General features: G+C 43.1%; 1 protein-coding gene across 6 annotated transcripts in view; it reads left to right on the top strand.

The window, feature by feature from the left end:
- ARL6 (ADP ribosylation factor like GTPase 6) overlaps nucleotides 1-19,120 on the top strand; it is a 77,816-nt gene that overhangs the window by 9,588 nt on the left and 49,108 nt on the right. For all 6 annotated transcript variants that reach the window (XR_008889067.1, XM_056559320.1, XM_056559323.1 and 3 more), the window contains 2 exons: nucleotides 5,852-5,913; nucleotides 16,548-16,616. Coding sequence is in view for 5 of the 6 variants with exons in the window: in XM_056559320.1 (XP_056415295.1) it covers nucleotides 5,852-5,913; nucleotides 16,548-16,616 (131 nt within the window). In the remaining variant the exon portion in view is untranslated. The remainder of the gene's footprint in view (nucleotides 1-5,851; nucleotides 5,914-16,547; nucleotides 16,617-19,120) is intronic.

Below are 19,120 nucleotides of genomic sequence, written 5' to 3'. Positions count from 1 at the left end.
TTCCCTTACTTTCTTGCCAATCGCAGCATATAATCCTCTTTGCTGTGTCATAAATTATTGCTGTAGAAAGTGTACAGTACTAAGCAGACTTGCACCATGCTGGGGGGAGGATTTACACAGAACACTACTTTGGAAGTGTACTTCTAAGTCCTATGTAATCAGAAATTCACAGCATGACAGCAAAGAAAGGGTTACACAAAACACTGAGCTGCTCTTGTTAAAGATGCTGAGAAAATGAAGGAAGGATAAAGGAGATTACACTGCGACACTGTGGACATACAGCAATAGGTACACTGGTATTTATACAAAGAAGAGCTGCATAGTACTTTATGGGTGGTAAGAGATCAGAAGAAAGCCTTGATTTACTTTTGAGGAACAATGTGGATAATCTTTAGCAGACAGACAGGATCAGCTTGCAGGTACTTAGCCCAGACTTTCTTAAGCTCTCTCTGTTTCTCCTGCACAGAGCACATGTTAAGAGAAAGATTTTCCCTGACAATTAACTGTTAGTGGACATATAACTAAATCAAAACCTATATAAATTGGGTATTGTTGTAATCATTGGCCTATGGGAGTGCAGGGATACAAGTGCAGTACTTGGCTGGCCACAGTGCTTCCATTTCATGATTACTAGTCCTACAGCACCATCTGTTTATTTCCAGCACAGCTGCATCAATGTTTCATGGCTGAAACATGTGATGATCAGTCTGACCCACAGAAAATCACAGCGCCAAATGTGTCAGAGGATGTGGTTTGTCATTGGCCAACTAACTTCTTGTGAACTACAGATACACATCATCACCTATCAGATTGCTCCTGCCAGATCCCTATCCCTCACTTCCCAGCTCTAGTTGTATACTGCTGCTATCTCTATGAGACCAGGATACATTTTTACCGTAATCTGCTCAGTTGTGGTAGAATAGCACCATTTTGGTAAGATTCTAGAAAAAAACGTGGCAAAAATAGAAAAAGTGCCCAAAAAAAAAAAAGTTATGTGTAAACATAGCATCATAGCATCAGGAGAAGTGTATATCTGATATTAGATATACACCTCTCCTGATGCTATGTTTACACATTACTTTTTTTTTATGTATTTTTTTTCTATTTTTGCCATGCTTTTCTCTAGATTGTTACCAAAATGGTGCTATTTTACCACAACTGAGCAGATAACGATAAAAATGTGTAATTTTTAGAAAAGCACATAAATGCTGTAAAATGTGTGAAAATGCAGTACAAACTGAAACTTGTCAACAAATCCTAAAGACTTCAGATCTTCATAATACACTTTAGTTTTGCTAATAGGTCAAATCACTTTTGCTTTAAAAAGGCCAATTGAATAAGAAGCCACATAAAAATATGCATACAATGTGAACTGACTTCAACCCAATTAAGAGTCTGATCAGAATAATTTCAGTGATAGAATTGCAATCAGTATGGCTTAAAATCTCATACCTGCCATATCAGCTAAAACAGGTATGCACAAGGCATTCACAAGAACCTCTGTATTATTCTCTAATAATAGCCTGTACTGCAATATAAAGGCAGAAAAAAATTCTTAGAGTGCTTCTTTAAAGGGGTACTCCCGTGGAATACTTTTTTTTTTTTTTTTTTTAAATCAACTGGTGCCAGAAAGTTAAACAGATTTGTAAATTACTTCTTTTTAAAAATCTTAATCCTTCCAGTACTTTTAAGGGGCTATATACTACAGAGGAAATGCTTTACTTTTTAGATTTTTCTGATGTCATGACCACAGTGCTCTCTGCTGACCTCTGCTGTCCATTTTAGCAACTGTCCAGAGCAGGAGAAAATTCCCATAGCAAACATATGCTGCTCAGGACAGTTCCTAAAATGGACAGCAGAGGTCAGCAGAGAGCACTGTGGTCATGACATCAGAAAAATCTAAAAAGTAAAGCATTTCCTCTGTAGTATACAGCCCCTAAAAAGTACTGGAAGGATTAAGATTTTTTAATAGAAGTCATTTACAAATCTGTTTAACTTTCTGGCACCAGTTGATTTAAATAAAAAAGTTTTCCACGGGAGTGCCCCTTTAAGGGCCTGTAGGGTATAAAGTGCATTGGAAGCATTTGGCGAATCACATTGAAAGAATTAACAGCTCTGGTAAATGACTCTTTTAGGTCCATTTTACTAATTGTGAAATTTTGCCCGAGTTTCACTTTAAAGAACTCATGCAGATAACATGGGGAGCATCCGAAGTTTAGAAACTTGCCTCAGTACATTAAAGCAGTTCAATAGCAGAAATGTCGGAGCACTTAGTAATGAAATCCGCCAGAAGTTATCAGGGCATAAAAGCAAAGAGGAGTGTGCTGTGCTAATGTCATCCCTGGCATCTTGGTGCTTTGTTTACGGTGCTGGCATGGCAGTGCGCTGCTGCTGCGGAATCCTCCAGAGACCTGTGACATGATAGAAACTCTTCTCTGGCTTCTCTGTCTCCTCTACACAAGTAACCTCTGCCCACGGCCTGTGACGAGATGCAGACATTTCTTGATTGTCTCCTCCCGTGGGACCCAGACAGTAAAATAAAGTTTCTCGTTTTACCATTTTAATGCCCTAATTTCCCAGCAGTGCCTCTAATTACTCTGTAAGCAAACGGCAATAACATCCAACAAAGGAAAAACAAAGCTGCAGCAATTTTGTATCGTAAACTGATGAAGGTGTCTCATGTATATTCACTTAAGATGGAGGAGGCTTAGTTTTTACACTTAATCTACATAAAAAGTTAGGTACCGTATTTTTCGCCCTATAGGACGCACCCAATTTTAAAGGTGCAAAATCTAGAAAAAAAAGATTCTGAACCCAACAGTGATCTTCAACCTGCGGACCTCCAGATGTTGCAAAACTACAACTCCCAGCATGCCCGGACAGCCGTTGGCTGTCCGGGCATGCTGGGAGTTGTAGTTTTGCAACATCTGGAAGTCCGCAGGTTGAAGACCACTGGTATAGGAGGTAATACTTACTTGTCTCCGCCGCTCCGGACCCGTCACCGCTGCCCTGGATGTCGCTCCATCGCTGTCGCCGCGTTCCCGTGGTGTCCCCGACGCTCCGGACGTCTTCTTCCCCGGGATCCACGCTCTCCGTCGCCGTCATCACATCGCTTCACACGACGCTCCTATTGGATGACGGGACGGCGTCTGCGACGACGTGATGACGTCGAAGGAGAGCGCAGGGGATCCCGGCACAGAGAAGACACCGAGGAGGCAGGTAAGGTCCCTCCCGATGTCCTGTAAGCTGTTCGGGACGCCGTGATTTCACCGCGGCGGTCCCGAACAGCCCGACTGAGCAGCCGGGTTAGTGTCACTTTCGCTTCAGACGCGGCGGTCAGCTTTGATCGTCGCGTCTGAAGGGTTAATACAGGGCATCACCGCGATCGGTGATGTCCTGTATTAGCCGCGGGTCCCGGCCTTTGATGGCCGCAGGGACCGCCACGATAGCTGTGTATTCACCGTATAAGACGCACCAACTTTTCCCCCCAGTTTTGGGGAAGAAAAAGTGCGTCTTATACGGCGAAAAATACGGTAACTTTGCAGCTCTTAAAGAGGTACCTCAAAGAAGAGGAAGAAAAATCCAATTTAACTAGTGCAGAAAGTTATACAGATTTGTTTTTTTTTTTCAAAATCTTAATCCTTCCAGTACTTATCAGCTGCTGTATGCTTCATAGGAAGTTGTGTAGTTCTTTCCAGTCTGACCACAGTGCTCTCTGCGGCCATCTCTGTCCGTGACAGGAACTGTCCAGAGCAGGAGCAAATACCCTAGCAAACCTCTCCTGCTCCAGACAGTTTCTGTGACAGAAAGAGGTGTTACATTTACAGTTCTGAACAATCCTCCCTGCATTCTATTAAAAGGGTACTCCAAAGGATAGGGGATAAGATGTCTGGCAACTGGGAACCCCCACGATCTCCAGGCAAGCACTCTGGTGTTCTGAACAGGAATTTGTATAGGAAATAAGATGTCCAGGGGTGGAGCACCCCTTTAAGGTTTGACTGCAGTAATAAAAAAAAGTTTTAAATCAGGTAATATCAGGTGGGAACAGGAAGTTGTAAATCATATAAAAACAATTGAGTCCTGAACGCAGCACACAGTTAAATACCTGCTAACAGTCCTGATTTTGGTGGGACCATAATGGGTGGAGTTCATGCAAACACTGTCCAAAACCAGGCAGTTTGGGATGTTCCCGAGTATGTCTTAAATTCCTAATTTTAAAATGTTGGCAAGTGGTTGGGTATATGTAATTGCACAACTACTTGCAACACAAGCAGATTGCTTTCAATAACAACTGATTTTGTGGAAACAACTTAAATGTACCTGTCAGGAGATTTTTTTAAAATCCTCCTCGCTTCCTCTTTAACTGGTGTTGATTCCTTTTTTTTATTTTTATTTTTATTTTTTAAATCCTTTTATGGCTCCTAATTCCCTCGTTTATGTTGCTCACACTGCATGCAGTTCACTGTAGAGGAGGGAGTGTTTCCTTGCTTGTCCTCACATTTCATATGGGAACTTCCTCCCTCACTCTTCAGAGCTGACAACTAAATACTAAAAGCCTCCGTGACATGCCCCTGACTCTCAGAGTAGGCTAATTGACAATCCAGTAGCCTGCACAGAGCCCTGCTTGTCCCACCCACACATTCTGTATTTTGTCCCATCCGAGACAGGCAATAGCTGCAGGGACAGTTTTCTGCATAGTGGAGGGACCCATTACACATTTTTTCCCTATAAATGTACACATTTTTTAACCAACGTATATTAAAAGTATATATTAGTGTGTATATATATGTTATTTTCTACATTAAATAAAAGTTCTTGCAAATTGACAACGCCCATTAATATTAAAAATTATAAGCCATATCTATGGAAGCCAAGACCATTTTGTCACCTACCGAACTAACATGGAAATAGCCAAGTGGTCGCCAGTAAACTTTGCCCCCTGACTTTAAGAAGAATAGCCCTGCAGAGGTTTATGTTGTCGGAGAGGTCATGGCCACCTTTTCTATCTCAAGTTAGTTCTAGAGGAAAGGGAAAATCTTTTAACAAAATCTCCTGACATATGACGGACATCCAGGCCATCTGTCTGCTGTGAACACCCAGGAGCCACAGCCACTTTCAGAGCCACTGCTGCCGCATTAAGGGCTGTGTGACCATGCCCAAGCAAGGCTGTCGGCTTTAGCAGACTCCTTAAGAGAAATCTGGTAAAAATAAACTTATCTCCTATCCACAGAATAGGGGAAAAATAGCTGATCGTGGGGGGTCCAAGCGCTGGGACCCCCTGCGATCACCAGGATGGGACCTGGCCAGGGCCGGACTGGTCTACCTGGATACCGGGAACATCCCCAGTAGGCTGGCCGCCCTGTGGACTGGCAGTGTCTGGAGCACAGGCTTTCACTGTGTCAGTGTCAGGTCCTGAAACTCCTGGCAGGCTGACACAGTGAGCTGAGGTCTGGGGCTACAGAGTCTGTACTGGGAGCTGTACAGACAGGACACTCACCTTGGCCCAGTGACTGGAGCTTTTTGGGTGAAGATCTACTATACTGGGTGAGAGGAGAGGGAAACCTAATGTTATTACTATGTAAGGGAAATGGGTGGGAGACCTTTAATGTGGTGGTGGGGGAGGGCTGGTAAGACGTGGGGTGGTCTGGTATGGGGGAGACCTGTGATGTGGTTGAAGCAACACTTTTGCTCATTCTTACATGTGTGGGATGTATAATGCTTGTTATTGACAACATATCTAAGCTTGTATTAGGAGATATTGTAGTATACATAAAAAATGTCATGTTAGCAGATAAAAAATGTAGTCTGTATTTGCATTTACATTTGTTTTAACCTTTCATATATTTTCTAGGCTCAGACACAGGATATTGTCCCAACTATTGGCTTCAGCATAGAAAAGTTCAAGACATCAAGGTACAGTTTAAAAAATACTCTATATCGCAAGTTACTAATGTATATGGAGGAAGGATAAGATCCGGCAGTGCCTTTTCTCTCCCAAAATAAAAGAGTTGGGCAGTTAAAGGGGTACTCCGCCCCAGACATTTTATCGCCTATCCTAAGCATAAGGGGATAAGATGTCTGATCGCGGGGGTCCCGCAACTGGGACTCCCATGATGTCTGAGCAGCACCCTGCGTTCGTTTAGAACGCCGGGTGCCGGCGGCGGGGGTTGTGACATCACAACTACTCCCCCTCGTGATGTCACGCCACACCCCCTCAATGCAAGTCTATGGGAGGGGGCGTGGCTGCCGCCACGCCCCCTCCCATAGACTTGCATTGAGGGGTGTGGCCCTGATATCACTACCCCCGCCGCCCACTCCAAGCTTTCGGAACAAAATGTTCCAAACACTGGGGCAGCGGAGTACCCCCTTAAACATACCTGACCCTTCTCTTCCCCAACATCATCTATCAGGGAGGTATCGGGGCACTGCCATTCAGTTTAGACTTGGTGCTGCTACTTCTGAGGGTGTGTAATAGAAATATAGGATAACATGATATCTTTGTGTGCAGTGTATGGGAGACCCCATAGCAGCTAGCCCACACCCACTAGCTCAGGAACAACTGAAAATTAGAGATGAATCCTGCGGAGGGGAAAACTGGTGTAACATGCCAATTACAATTTATATAGATGCCAGAAATAGTGCTCCTTATTTATGACAGTTTATCCTGAAAAGGCTAGTGATTATTTAAAGGGATTGCGTCATTAGATCAGATGTGCTTATTTTTTTATTTTTTTTTAAGCATATTTTTTTCAAGAGTTTTTGACATTATACCTAATTGTTTCATTTTACTTATTCATTTTACTATCTTTATTTTAAAACAATCCTGAAATCTTGCAGCTTTCATTCTGGCCACTAAGCCTAATAGTAAGCTGACATTTCCTGATCTGTAGAAAAAAAAATCATAATACCAGTGTATAAAAAATAAAGGATTCACCATCCACAATAAGTGATAGTCACAGGTCCCTTCCTCCTCCTTCTGCGCAATGGCCACTACACAGGTCACACAGAAGTTAATGACTCCCCTCAAGTCTACTCAAGGTGACACAACCCCTTTTAAAGGAATACTGTAGTGGAAAATAACTTATCCCCTATCTGAAGGATAAGGAATAGGTGATAGATTGCGGGGGTCCGATTGCGTCATGTGGGGACGGAACGCTCCCTTCTTTCCAGGAGATCGCGGGGGGATACAGCGGTCATTATTTTCCACTACAGTATACCTTTAAGGGAAGCTGTCACTAGTTTAATGCTGCTTGAACCACAGGCAACATGAAACACTGACAGCTGTATCATTTTAGAATAATTAGCTGTAAATTAGGCCTGGGAACAGGTCATGGGAGCAGTCACTCAGCCCTGATTGACAGGTGTCCCCCTATTCATGTATAGCAAGAGATGTGTCAGTCAGGACCAGCAGGCCACCCTGATGGTTCGGAGTTCCAGAAATAAAAAAGGACCACAAAGACAAACACCTAATGAACCACGAGACCCGAGGGGAGGAGAGGGGGGGAAAGAAGAGGAGGAAGGAAAAAAAGAGGGAAGAGGAGGCACAAGAATCAAGGTGGTTATTGATCAGAAAATCGGTCCCAAGGTCCCAAACAGAGACAAATGAGGGGATAGAATTATTTAAAGAGGCCGTGAGGAATTCCAAGGAGCGGATCTCATGTACAGTGGTCCCTCAACATACGATGGTAATCCGTTCCAAATGAACCATCGTTTGTTGAAACCATCGTATGTTGAGGGATCCATGCAATGTAAAGTATAGGACAGTGGGCTACAACCTGCGGACCTTGAGATGTTGCAAAACTACAACACCCAGCATGCCCGGACAGCTGTTGGCTGTTGGGAGGTCCGCAGGTTGAAGACCACTGGCATTGGAGGTTATATTCATGTGTCCCCGCCGTTCCGGACCGTCACCGCTGCCCTTGATGTCGCCGCATCCCCGGGGTGTCCCCAACGATCCAGCAAGGCCTCTGCTTCCCCGGCATCCTCGCTCTCCGTCACCGCCATCACGTCGCTACGCACGCCACTCCTATTGGATGACGTGCGCAGCGACGTGATGACGACCATGGAGAGCGCCGACCATGCAGAGAATCCCGAAGAGGACGCGCCGGAGCCCCGAGGACAGGTAAGAGATCGTCAGCGGAGCTCACGGGGCACCGTAAACGGCTATCCGGTGGCAGCTGAAGCAGTCTGCGCTGCCGGATAGCCGTTTATGCGATGGCCCCGACATACAAAAGCATCGTATTTTGATGCTGCCTTCAACATGCGACGGCCTCTGAGAGGCGATCGTATGTTAAAATGATCGTATGTCGGAGCCATCGTAGGTCGGGGGGGTCACTGTATGCGGGTTAACAGGTCGGACTAAGAGGGAGATAGGGTCCTCTTCCAACACTTAGCAATAAGAGTTTTAGCTGCCAAGGCTTAAATGGCTTCTTAGATAGAGTGGGATGACAAAGGTGAAGAAGGTAGACAAGGGGGTCCAGAGGGACCGAAACACCCAGGGCGTCAGAAATTAGGCGCTGCACTTTTTTTCCAGTAATCTACTAGGAGAGGACCGGACCAAAAAATATGAAACACCGTACCCAGCCCCCACCCCACAACGCCAGCATTGAGGAGGGATGTCGGGGTTTAGTCTATTCAATCGTTCCGGAGTGTGATACCAGCCCATAATCATTTTATACTGGGTTTCCTTGTAGGAAGTGCAAATGGAGGCCTTTCCCAGATAATACGCCACTGAGGCAGGGTAATAGTGGTATTTAGGACACCCTCCCAGCGGCCCATGTAACGGAGCGACAGAGGGTCGCCAACAGGGGGCTGAGGAAGTAAGGAATAGATATCGGAGAGAAGGCCCCTCGCCTGAGGCCCACCTCGGCACAACCTTTGCCAGTCAGTGTTTCATGCTGCCCACACTTCAGGCAGCATGGAACTAGTGACAGGTTACCTCTAAGTATTTTGTTAAAAAGAAAATGATGGTTCAAGCAGATTCCAGAATAGGAGTGGAGTTCTCCTTTAAGCATACGTTTCTTGTCTGACCAGATGTTTAGAGCTGCTTTTTTGTTTGCAATGCTTTACGGATCCATTAACTAAGAACATCCTTGAACGATGCCAACAAAATGAATTGCCTCCCAGGTGGTACACTGATAATTCATGTGTTGTTAAATATTAATTTCCAGCTACAGATATACATGAATGCTAGCTCTCCAAGGGACCACACGAACAGTAAAAAGTCTTGTTAGATTGTTAAGTATTTTAGTAATAAGCACAAGACAGGAACACAGCTGCTTTAGTGAAGTATTAATATACAACATGTAAAACCAGAGCAAAAAAAAAAAATTACCCTGAAAAAAGACGTAAAAAATATGATTTCATTGCCATATACAGTGTCCCCCCGACCTACGATGGCCCCGACATATGATAATTTCAACATATGATGGCCTCTCAGAGGCAGCATCAACATACAATGTTTTTTTATGTCGGGGCCATCGGATAAACTGCTATCCGACAGCGCAGACTGCTTCAGCTGCCGCCGGATACCTGTCCTTGCCACTTACCTGTCCTTGGAGCTCCAGTGCGTCCTCTTCGGGATCCCCTGCATCGTCGGCACTCTCCATCGACGTCATCACGTCGCTGCGCACGCCGTCCCGTCATCCAATAGGAGCGGCGTGCGTAGCGACGTGATGGCGGCGACGGAGAGCGAGGATGCCGGGGAAGCAGAGACCTTGCCGGAGCGTCAGGGACATCTCAGGGACGCAGCGACATCGACGGACGTCGACATCCCGGGCAGCGGTGGCGAGCGGTGACGGTCCGGATCGGCGGGGACAGGTGAGTACAACTTCCTCTAACAGTGGTCTTCAACCTGCGGACCTCCAGATGTTGCAAAACTACAACACCCAGCATGCCCGGACAGCCGTTGGCTGTCCGGGCATGCTGGGTGTTGTAGTTTTGCAACATCTGGAGGTCCGCAGGTTGTAGACCACTGTCCTATACTTTACATTACACGGATCCCTCAACATACGATGGTTTCAACAAATGATGGTTTGGAGCGGATTACCATCGTATGTTGAGGGACCACTGTAGTTTACTCCAAAACACCTGTTAGTAAATGCTCCTCATAAAAATGATGTTTGCTGAGGCCGGATTCACATATTTCTGTTGATCCAGCACAACCATGTCAGATGGACCTTGCACCCATTTCAGTGTATGGGCTCTGGATGGAAAGCTGGGCCCAACACTTCGAGCTTGTTGCATCTGAGATTGGTTCAACATGGTGACAAAGCCCTACGACCAAATCTGCCTTTCATCCCAATAAAATCCAAGTCTAATAACAGGACTTACCAACTTTCTTAGCAAGCTAAGTCTTGCCAGGGATTTTAACTAGTTCCTGGATTCTCCATATTCCACCCAGCTTTCCCTGGATGAGATATGCGCGTGAAACCTGGAATCCATATATGACAGGTAATCGGGGGTAATATAGCGATACCCGACTATTCCTGTCAATGTCTTGTTCTAAGCAACATTGGAACACCAGGTAATCAGTTCCAAGGGGAGTTTGCTTAAAAGGTTATCCATATTAGATCAGGGGGAGGGAGGGGTAAAACTTATGGCACTCCTGTCAATAACCTGGTTAAAGGACTTATGCTAGCGCAGCCACCTCTGGAATGTTTACCGTCGCTTGTACTGTACTTGAGTCGCTGTAATATTAGTAGCAGTGGGGGTAGGTTCTTCAATGTTGTCCCTTTTAAATAAACAGGACGATGTTGCAGAACCTAGTACTGCTGCTACTAACAGTATAGCGGCTGTGACGCCCCCTCCCATAGATTTGCATTGAGGGGGAGGGGCGTGACATCATGATGGGGCTATGACATCACAAGCTCCCGCCAACGGCTCCAGCGTTGGAACAGTTTGTTCCAAACGCTGAGCAGCGGAGTACCCCTTTAATACAGAGATATAGAGTCTGGGTAACGGAATAAATGTTAAATTATACAATACAGTGTTTCCACAACTTACAATGGCCTCAGGTTACGATATTTTTATCATACAGTGGTCTTTTCTGGACCATTGTAACTTGAACCCAGACTCTACATACAATGCTATGGACAGTCCAGATCTGTGAAACGTGTCACTGGCTGCAAGATCTGACCAATCAGAATGGACATTTCACTGGTAAAACACTTGTATTACTGAAGTGCATGCACTGACTGGTGTCTGGTAGCGCCCCCTACAGTACAGGGAGGTACTACATGTTCTGTACTACTTTTTTCCTGTGCCAGGGTTAGCAGCTCCTTTTGGGCACCAGGTGGGGGTGGCTCCATGTTCCTTTTTTTTAGGACACTGTGTGTATTGTACAGGACCCTGAAGAAGCTCCTGTCTACTACATAGACAGTGATTACAGCTCCCAGCAGATCTTTCTTATATTTATATGTAAGGACTCGATTTATCTATATTAGTTATTTACTTATTTCTCTTTACTTTTCACTTTCCTATTTTCGGATGACATTTTTGGGCTTCAGAACCAATTACCAGGTTTCCATAGAGTTATGGTCTCAACATACAATGGTTTCCACTAGAGATGAGCGAACTTACAGTAAATTCGATTCGTCACGAACTTCTCGGCTCGGCAGTTGATGACTTATCCTGCATAAATTAGTTCAGCTTTCCGGTGCTCCGGTGGGCTGGAAAAGGTGGATACAGTCCTAGGAAAGAGTCTCCTAGGACTGTATCCACCTTTTCCAGCCCACCGGAGCACCTGAAAGCTGAACTAATTTATGCAGGAAAAGTCAGCAACCGCCGAGCCGAGAAGTTCGTGACAAATCGAATTTACTGTAAGTTCGCTCATCTCTAGTTTCAACATACAATGGTCGTCCTGGAACCAATTAATATTGTAACTGGAGCGACCACTGTATTAAAGACACGTTTATATATTTAAAGGATTCTCTACCAAAAATGTTTTTCCCCTTCATATGCCCGGGCTGCCACAATTAGAAATATAGACCCTGACTTACCTCCCGCTGCTGCCCGTATGTGAAGTGAAGAACAGCGCTCATCTGAACATCTGGGGAAATCTAATCCTCAATACACAATCCAAATAGAAGATTCCGGAGGCACGACCTAACAGATTGCCTGTCAGTTTATCGCTCACAGGCATTAATGCTCTGTTACAGTTGTGCACAAAAGTTTGCATACCCTTGGAGAATTGGTAATATATGGACTGTTTTTTAAAGAGAACACAAGTGAGCAGGTAGATCACATTTCTTTTATTTCTTATAGGATTTATGTTCACTTGTAGGTTATAACAGAATGGCACAACCATAAGTCATGGCGACAAATAAAAAAAAAAGAGAATAGCTAGAACTTTCCAACTGGTCTTGGTGCCGTACACCTACTGTGCCATAAATAAATAAAAAATTATATGACCCCTGTTCAGAAGTTTTCATACCATTAGTTCTTAATACTGTGTATTGTCCCCTTAATCATCAATGAGAATGTGAAGTATTTTGAAATAGTTGTTTGAGACCCCAAATTCTTGCAGGTGGTATAGCTGCCCATTCCTCTTGGCGAAATGCCACCAGCTCATACAAAGTCTGGCATAAACTGCTTATTTGGGATTTTGCCAGTGTGTCTTAAAGGGTCACTCCGGCGCTTAGACATCTTATCCCCTATCCAAAGGATATGGGATAACATGCCTGATCGCGGGGGTCCTGCCGCTGGGGACCCCCGTGATCTTGCACGCAGCACCCCAGTAGAAATCAGTCCTTCAAGCATGTCCGCTCTGGGTCTGATTACCGGCAACCACGGGGCAGGCGGCGTGTGGCGTCACGCCTCCGCCCCCATGTGACATCACATTCCGCCCCTCAATGCAAGCCTATGGGAGGGGGCGTGATCGCTGTCACGCCCCCTCCCATAGGCTTGCATTGAGGGGCGGAGCGTGATGTCACACGGGGGCGGAGGCGTGTTGGATAGGGGATAAGATGTCTAAGTGCCGGAGTACCCCTTTAATGATATTAAAGGGGTATTCCAATTTTATACATCTTATCCCCTTCAAAGACCTGAATGGAGGGTGCGTGGCATGACATCGCTAGGGGGTGTGCCCGTGACATCATGTCCCCGTCTCAGAGGCACAAAATGCCGGGGACTGCTCCGAGATCGCGGGACTCCCCAGCGGCGGGACCCCTGCAATCATACATCTTATCCCCTATCCTTTGGATAAGGGATAAGATGTATAAAGCCGGAATACCCCCTTTAAGGTCAGGATACTTTGATGGTAAATTGTCTGCCAGTATTTTCTGTTATCATGCTGCATTCATCTTGCCATCAATTTCCCCAAGATTCCCCCCACTGCCTTTACAGCTAATACCCCGCAAAACATCAGTGTCCACCACTGTGCTTCACCAAGGGGATGGTATTCTTTTCACAATAGGTCTTCTTGTACCCTTTTACTATGGTTGTGACCATAAAGCTCTATTTTGGTCTAGTCAGTCTAAATTACAGTGTGTCAGAAGCCATGAGGCATGTCAAGGTGTTGTCAGGCATATTGTAACTGGCCTAATTGTAGTAATGGCGCAGTAAAGGCTTCTTTCTGGCAACTCGACCATCAAGCTCATTTTTCTTCAAGTATCGTGGTATTGTGCTCCATGAAACAACTACATCATCTTTTTGCAGACCAGTCTGTATTTCTCCTGAGATTCCTGTATGTTTTCCTTTGTATCCCAAACAATTCTTCTGGAACTTATGACTGAAATCTTCATTGGTCTACCTGACCTTGGCTTGGTACCAAGGGACATTTACACATTTTCTACTTCTTAAAGGGAACCAATCATCAGAGTTTACCCTATATAACGCTTGGTAAAGCATTATATAGGGTAAAATCTTTATTTTCACCATTCCCGGGGGACGCTCCTGCCCCCAGGGATGGTGACGATATGAAGTTATAAACTAGTCACCGCCGCAAGTAGTCACCTGGGCGGGGAGCTCTTCTTATCTACTCCCGTTCTTCGGCCGGCAGCGACGCCCCCTCCGCTTGATTGATGGGCCGCGTCATTGTTCCGCTCACTGAACGGACGGAACAGAGCGATGACGCGGCCCATCAATCAAGTGGAGGGGGCGTCGCTCCTGGCCGAAGAACGGGAGTAGATGAGAAGAACTCCCCGCCCAGGTGACTACTTACGGCGGCGGCGGTGACTAGTTTATAACTTCATATCTTCACCATCCCTGGGGGCAGGAGCGTCCCCCGGGAATGGTGAAGATAAAGATTTTACCCTATATAACGCTTTGCCAAGCATTATATAGGGTAAAATCTGATGATTGGTTCCCTTTAATGAGTGATTAAACAATACTGACTGGCATTTTCAAGGCTTTGGATATCTTTTTATAACTTCTTCCATCTTTATAAAGTGCTATTAACACATGTCTTATGACAGTTCTTTTGTGTTCCCCATAGCAATATGTATGTAAACTTTTATTTATTTTTTTATTTTTATTTTTTCAAATTAAAAAATGTATGAAAACTTTTGATCTGAGTTATTTGGTTAATTTCTGTTAACATTATGATTTTAAAAGGAGCCTTTTATTTTAAAAGGAGCTGTTATCATGACATCTATAGGGGAAATTACAGTTGACCCTCCGTCATTCTGCACAATTTTTGATCATCTTGTATAGCCTGCCCAAACAGGCTGAACAAGAAGATTTCTGATCAGCACTATATTATCGCAGTACATGCAATCTAATGATACAATAATATTATAGTCCTCTATGGGGACATAAAAAGTGTAAACTTAATAATAAAATGTTTTAAATAATAATAAAGATTTTAATAACTCCCCCCTCACCTATAAAAAAAAATTCTAAAATAACAACCAACATATTTGTTACCTCTGTGTGCGGAAATGTCCGAACCATTAAAATGTAATGTTTATGATTCCGGGAGTTGAACAGTGTAAACGAAAAAAAAATGCTAAACACTAGAATAGCTGATTTTTGGTCACATCAGATATATAATATAAACATATATATATATATATATATATATATATATATATATATATATATATATATATATATGTATCACATCAAAGGAATAGAAAGATTACAAAGTCCCATCAAAACGTATATGGTACCAAATAAAAACGAATGATCACTGCTCAAAAAATGAGCCTTTGTATAGCTGTGTATACAGTAAAATAAAAAGTATAGGGCAATTTAAGGATAGCTTATTTTGTTAAAAAAGTTAGTACAATGTAAGGAAACTATGTAAACATGGGTATCTGTTTAATCCTATTGACCTGCAGAATAGAGACACCTGTTAGTTTTACTGTAAAGAGCACTGCGTAAAATAGCGTTTTTTCCAAATTCATGTCACAAAAATTCCATTTTTTTTTCACCATGCATTTTATTAAATAGTATGTGCCACCAAACTAAACTTTTAATATATGGTTCTTTATGTAATTACAAGACACTTTGCTTTTTACTTGCTGTTAAAATTCTCAACCTTTATATGTTTTTAATGTAGTAAATTTGAGTAGCCGTATTAGTCCAGTGATGCAAATCATAAAATGTTGCAGTATCTTGTAATACCTTTTTTATTGGACTAACAGCATTTTGTAGAGACAAGCTTTCGGGATTCCTCCCTTTATCAAGTCCAAAGCAAATCTTCAAGATTTTCTTTGCTTTGGATTTGATAAAGGGAGCAATCCCGAAAGCTTGTCTCTACAAAATGCTGTTAGTCCAATAAAAAAGGTATTACAAGATCCTGCAACATGTTAAATGTTTTTAATGTGATTGAAAAAATGGCCACTAGGTGGCTCTGTTCTGTTCCCTGTCACAAGTTTAACAGTTAGTTGGGTCTCCTCCTGGTCTGGCAGGAAACCAATCCCAAGAAGTGCATGTGGGGCATGGCGGGCACAGCTCTCATAGGCTTCAGTGAAGTCGCGGTATGATACGCAGCTTTTTAAAGCTTGGAAAAAAAATGTATAAATTAGCTTGTGAAATCTATAGTTTGCTGACATAGACAGAACTACAACTGTAGGGAAAGATGCATTATAAGTGTATACGTGATGCAGCCATTCTATTAAATACTTGTGTTCATATAAAGGAAGGGTAGTGCATACATATGCAGAGGAAAATCTACACACACATAGGACACCATTATCACTCCTGATAATTAATGGCTTGCAGATGTTTCCCTGCAGCAAGTTCATGATATACAGCAATTGGTGGTACGGTTTGTATAGGATTAACACATGCGAGTATTTACAACCTCCCATGGAAACATATATGTCACTACAGGGAATTAATTAAAATGCAGGTGGCAAACCCCCCTCACCCTCGTGCCCGGCCGATCTGATCCTGGGCACAGCTGACACCATGACTATAAATTCTTGTTGCCAATCCTAATTCTGCAAACATTGTTTGGAACCCAGTGTTGTATCGCCATAAGGCATAGTGCTGTAATGTGTTCTTGTCGTTTGTGGTGTAGTATTGATGATCAGGCTGCACATGGCGGTCACTACTGATGATATATATTATACTAACTCTACAATATATATTTCTTCTAGCTTGTCATTCACAGTTTTCGACATGTCGGGACAAGGGAGGTATAGAAATTTATGGGAACACTATTACAAGTAAGTAAACCTTATTGTGTCATTTAATCTGGAAACAAGGATTAAGTCAAACTAATAAAAATAAAAAAATTATAGTAATAGAAGTCCCTGTGCTGTTATACTTGTATAATGTATTTTAACACTCTAGGTACAATAACAAATGAATAACATTGCCCCCAGAAATTATTGGCAAGCTTTTCACAGACCCTGAAAGACCTAAAAAATATGCATTATCTTTACACTCTTTACATTATTCTTTACCCTGCCTAGAGTACAGTTCATTCAGAGTTTTTTAGGTATGTTTTTTATTAACTTTATTTCCATGTTTACTCTGATCAGCCTTACCATTAAAACCACTAACTGGTGAAGTGAATCTTAATACAATGGTGTCTAGCAAGAGGTTTAAGATATAAATGAAATGCCAGATAAAATATAGCGGGACGTCACCTGTCTCGCTGAGGAATAAGTACAGTGCCGCCTACAAAAAATCAAAATAGACAAATCACCAGGTCCAGGTGGCATTCACCCCCATGTTCTAAGGGAGTTTAGTAACGTAATATCCAGACCAGGATTGGCCCATAGCAAATTTGGTTCCAATATTCAACCAACGGTCAAAAGGTGACCCGGGAATTATAGACCTGTAAGTTTAACCATAGTTGTATCAAAATAGTTTGAGGGTTTTCTAAGAGATGCCTTTTTGGAATATCTCAGTGAAAATAAATATATGACTCCATATCAGCATGGGTTTATGAGGGATCGGTGCTATCAAAATGAAGGAGGTGAGCTCAAGACTGGACCAGGGGGAATCATTGGATGTCATTTATCTTGATTTCTTCAAAGCATTTGATACAGTGCCACATAAAAGGTTGGTAGACAAAATGAGAATTATTGGGCTGGGATTGTATGGTAAAGTATCAATCTTTGCAGATGATGCTAAACTCTGTAAAGTGGTTAACACAATAGAGAACAGTGCACTGTGTGTAGTAGATAACACAACAGAGGACAGTGCACTGTTACAAATGGATCTGAATAGGTTGGAAGCTTGGGCTGGAATATGACAGATGAGGTTCAACATGGATAAATGTTAAGGTATGCACATGAGGAGAATCCAGGCTGGGATTATGTATTAAATGGTGAAAACATTGGGGAAAACTGACATGGAAAAGGACTTACGAGTTTTTTTCAACAGTAAATTTAACTGTACTGCCTAGTGTTGGGCAGCTGCTGCAGAGGCAAATAAAATCATGGGGGCATCAAAAGGAGCATAGATGGACACAACAAGGAAATAATTCTCGCACTGTACAAATCACTAGTCAGATCACACATGGAAAATTTTGTAAATTTTCTCCAGACATTTTTTTGCTATGAGTTTTCATCAATGATGGAATAAACACACAGGACAGCGCATTCTGCGGTATCTAAAGTCGGTTCCCTGCAGTGTAGTATGAGCTTCAGATGACCGCCATGTACAGTTTTACTCTGGAAGTATTTGTAAATGAGTGGGACTTTCCAGGAGACACATATAACTTCTATAAGCTTTTATTACAAGCCCAATCTTGGCCGGATCTAGTGTTATTTTTCTCTTCTTTCTGCTACAAAGCCTTTCACCTTTCCCGTGAAGCCCAGATGAGTGCTCCAACCTCTCACATCACCATCACTATCTCCATAAGTGTCAGAATCAAACACATCCCAGTCTATGAAACTGATTTACAGCTTTCAGATCTATCTGCGAGCGGCTGAAAAGGCCGAGCTTCTCCCCGGCTGTATTTCTGTGACAGCGAGCGTCTCCTGAATCATAAAAATGTCTCACGGAGCTTGCGGTTCTGAAGGTTAAATATTTTCACTTGTTTACTTTAATCATAAATGTCACTTGAAGAAACAATAGTAAAGCTAAACTATGGGCTTATTTGGGGAAAATATACAGACTTCATTCTGAGATCCTTGTGAGGGGATTTGCCATCTTTTTCCTTTTAGAAGTGTATTAGTATGAATATAAAATAAGATAGACGGCCATTATCTTTCACTGTGTTTTAGCATGCCGCAAAATCGTAAGGTCCATTTGATGCTTATTGACGGAATCTGGAGCGATCTGCACACCATGCATGTGAATGGTGTTTCTGCCACCCAGATGATTTTTATGCAGTTTTTTGACTGTGCCTGCCATGGAAATAAAGAAAAAAAAAACATGCAGAAATAAGTACCATGCTACTTACTTTACACCCCCCACGGAATGACATTGGGGCTTATCCTTACGGGCATCTGTTACATAATCCTGAGATTTCTGCCGTGAATCCTGTAGTAAAATAAATGTAGGATTTTCAGTAAGAGAATATGACATATCTGAACATACCCTTCTTTGTCTTTCGGTGCTCCTATGTCTTAGTTAACATCCGCTCTTTAGACAATCCTACAAATGGTTTTAATGGAGTTTTCACTTAAAGGGGTACTCTGCTGCTCAGCGTTTGGAACAGACTGTTCTGAACACTGGAGCTGGCGCCAGGAGCTCGTGATGCCATAGCCCTGCC

This window comes from Hyla sarda, chromosome 2, assembly GCF_029499605.1.
Source record: "Hyla sarda isolate aHylSar1 chromosome 2, aHylSar1.hap1, whole genome shotgun sequence".
NCBI lineage: Eukaryota > Metazoa > Chordata > Amphibia > Anura > Hylidae > Hyla > Hyla sarda.
Note: the sequence above shows the minus strand (reverse complement) of the source record. Positions and strands in the feature narration are given on the sequence as shown.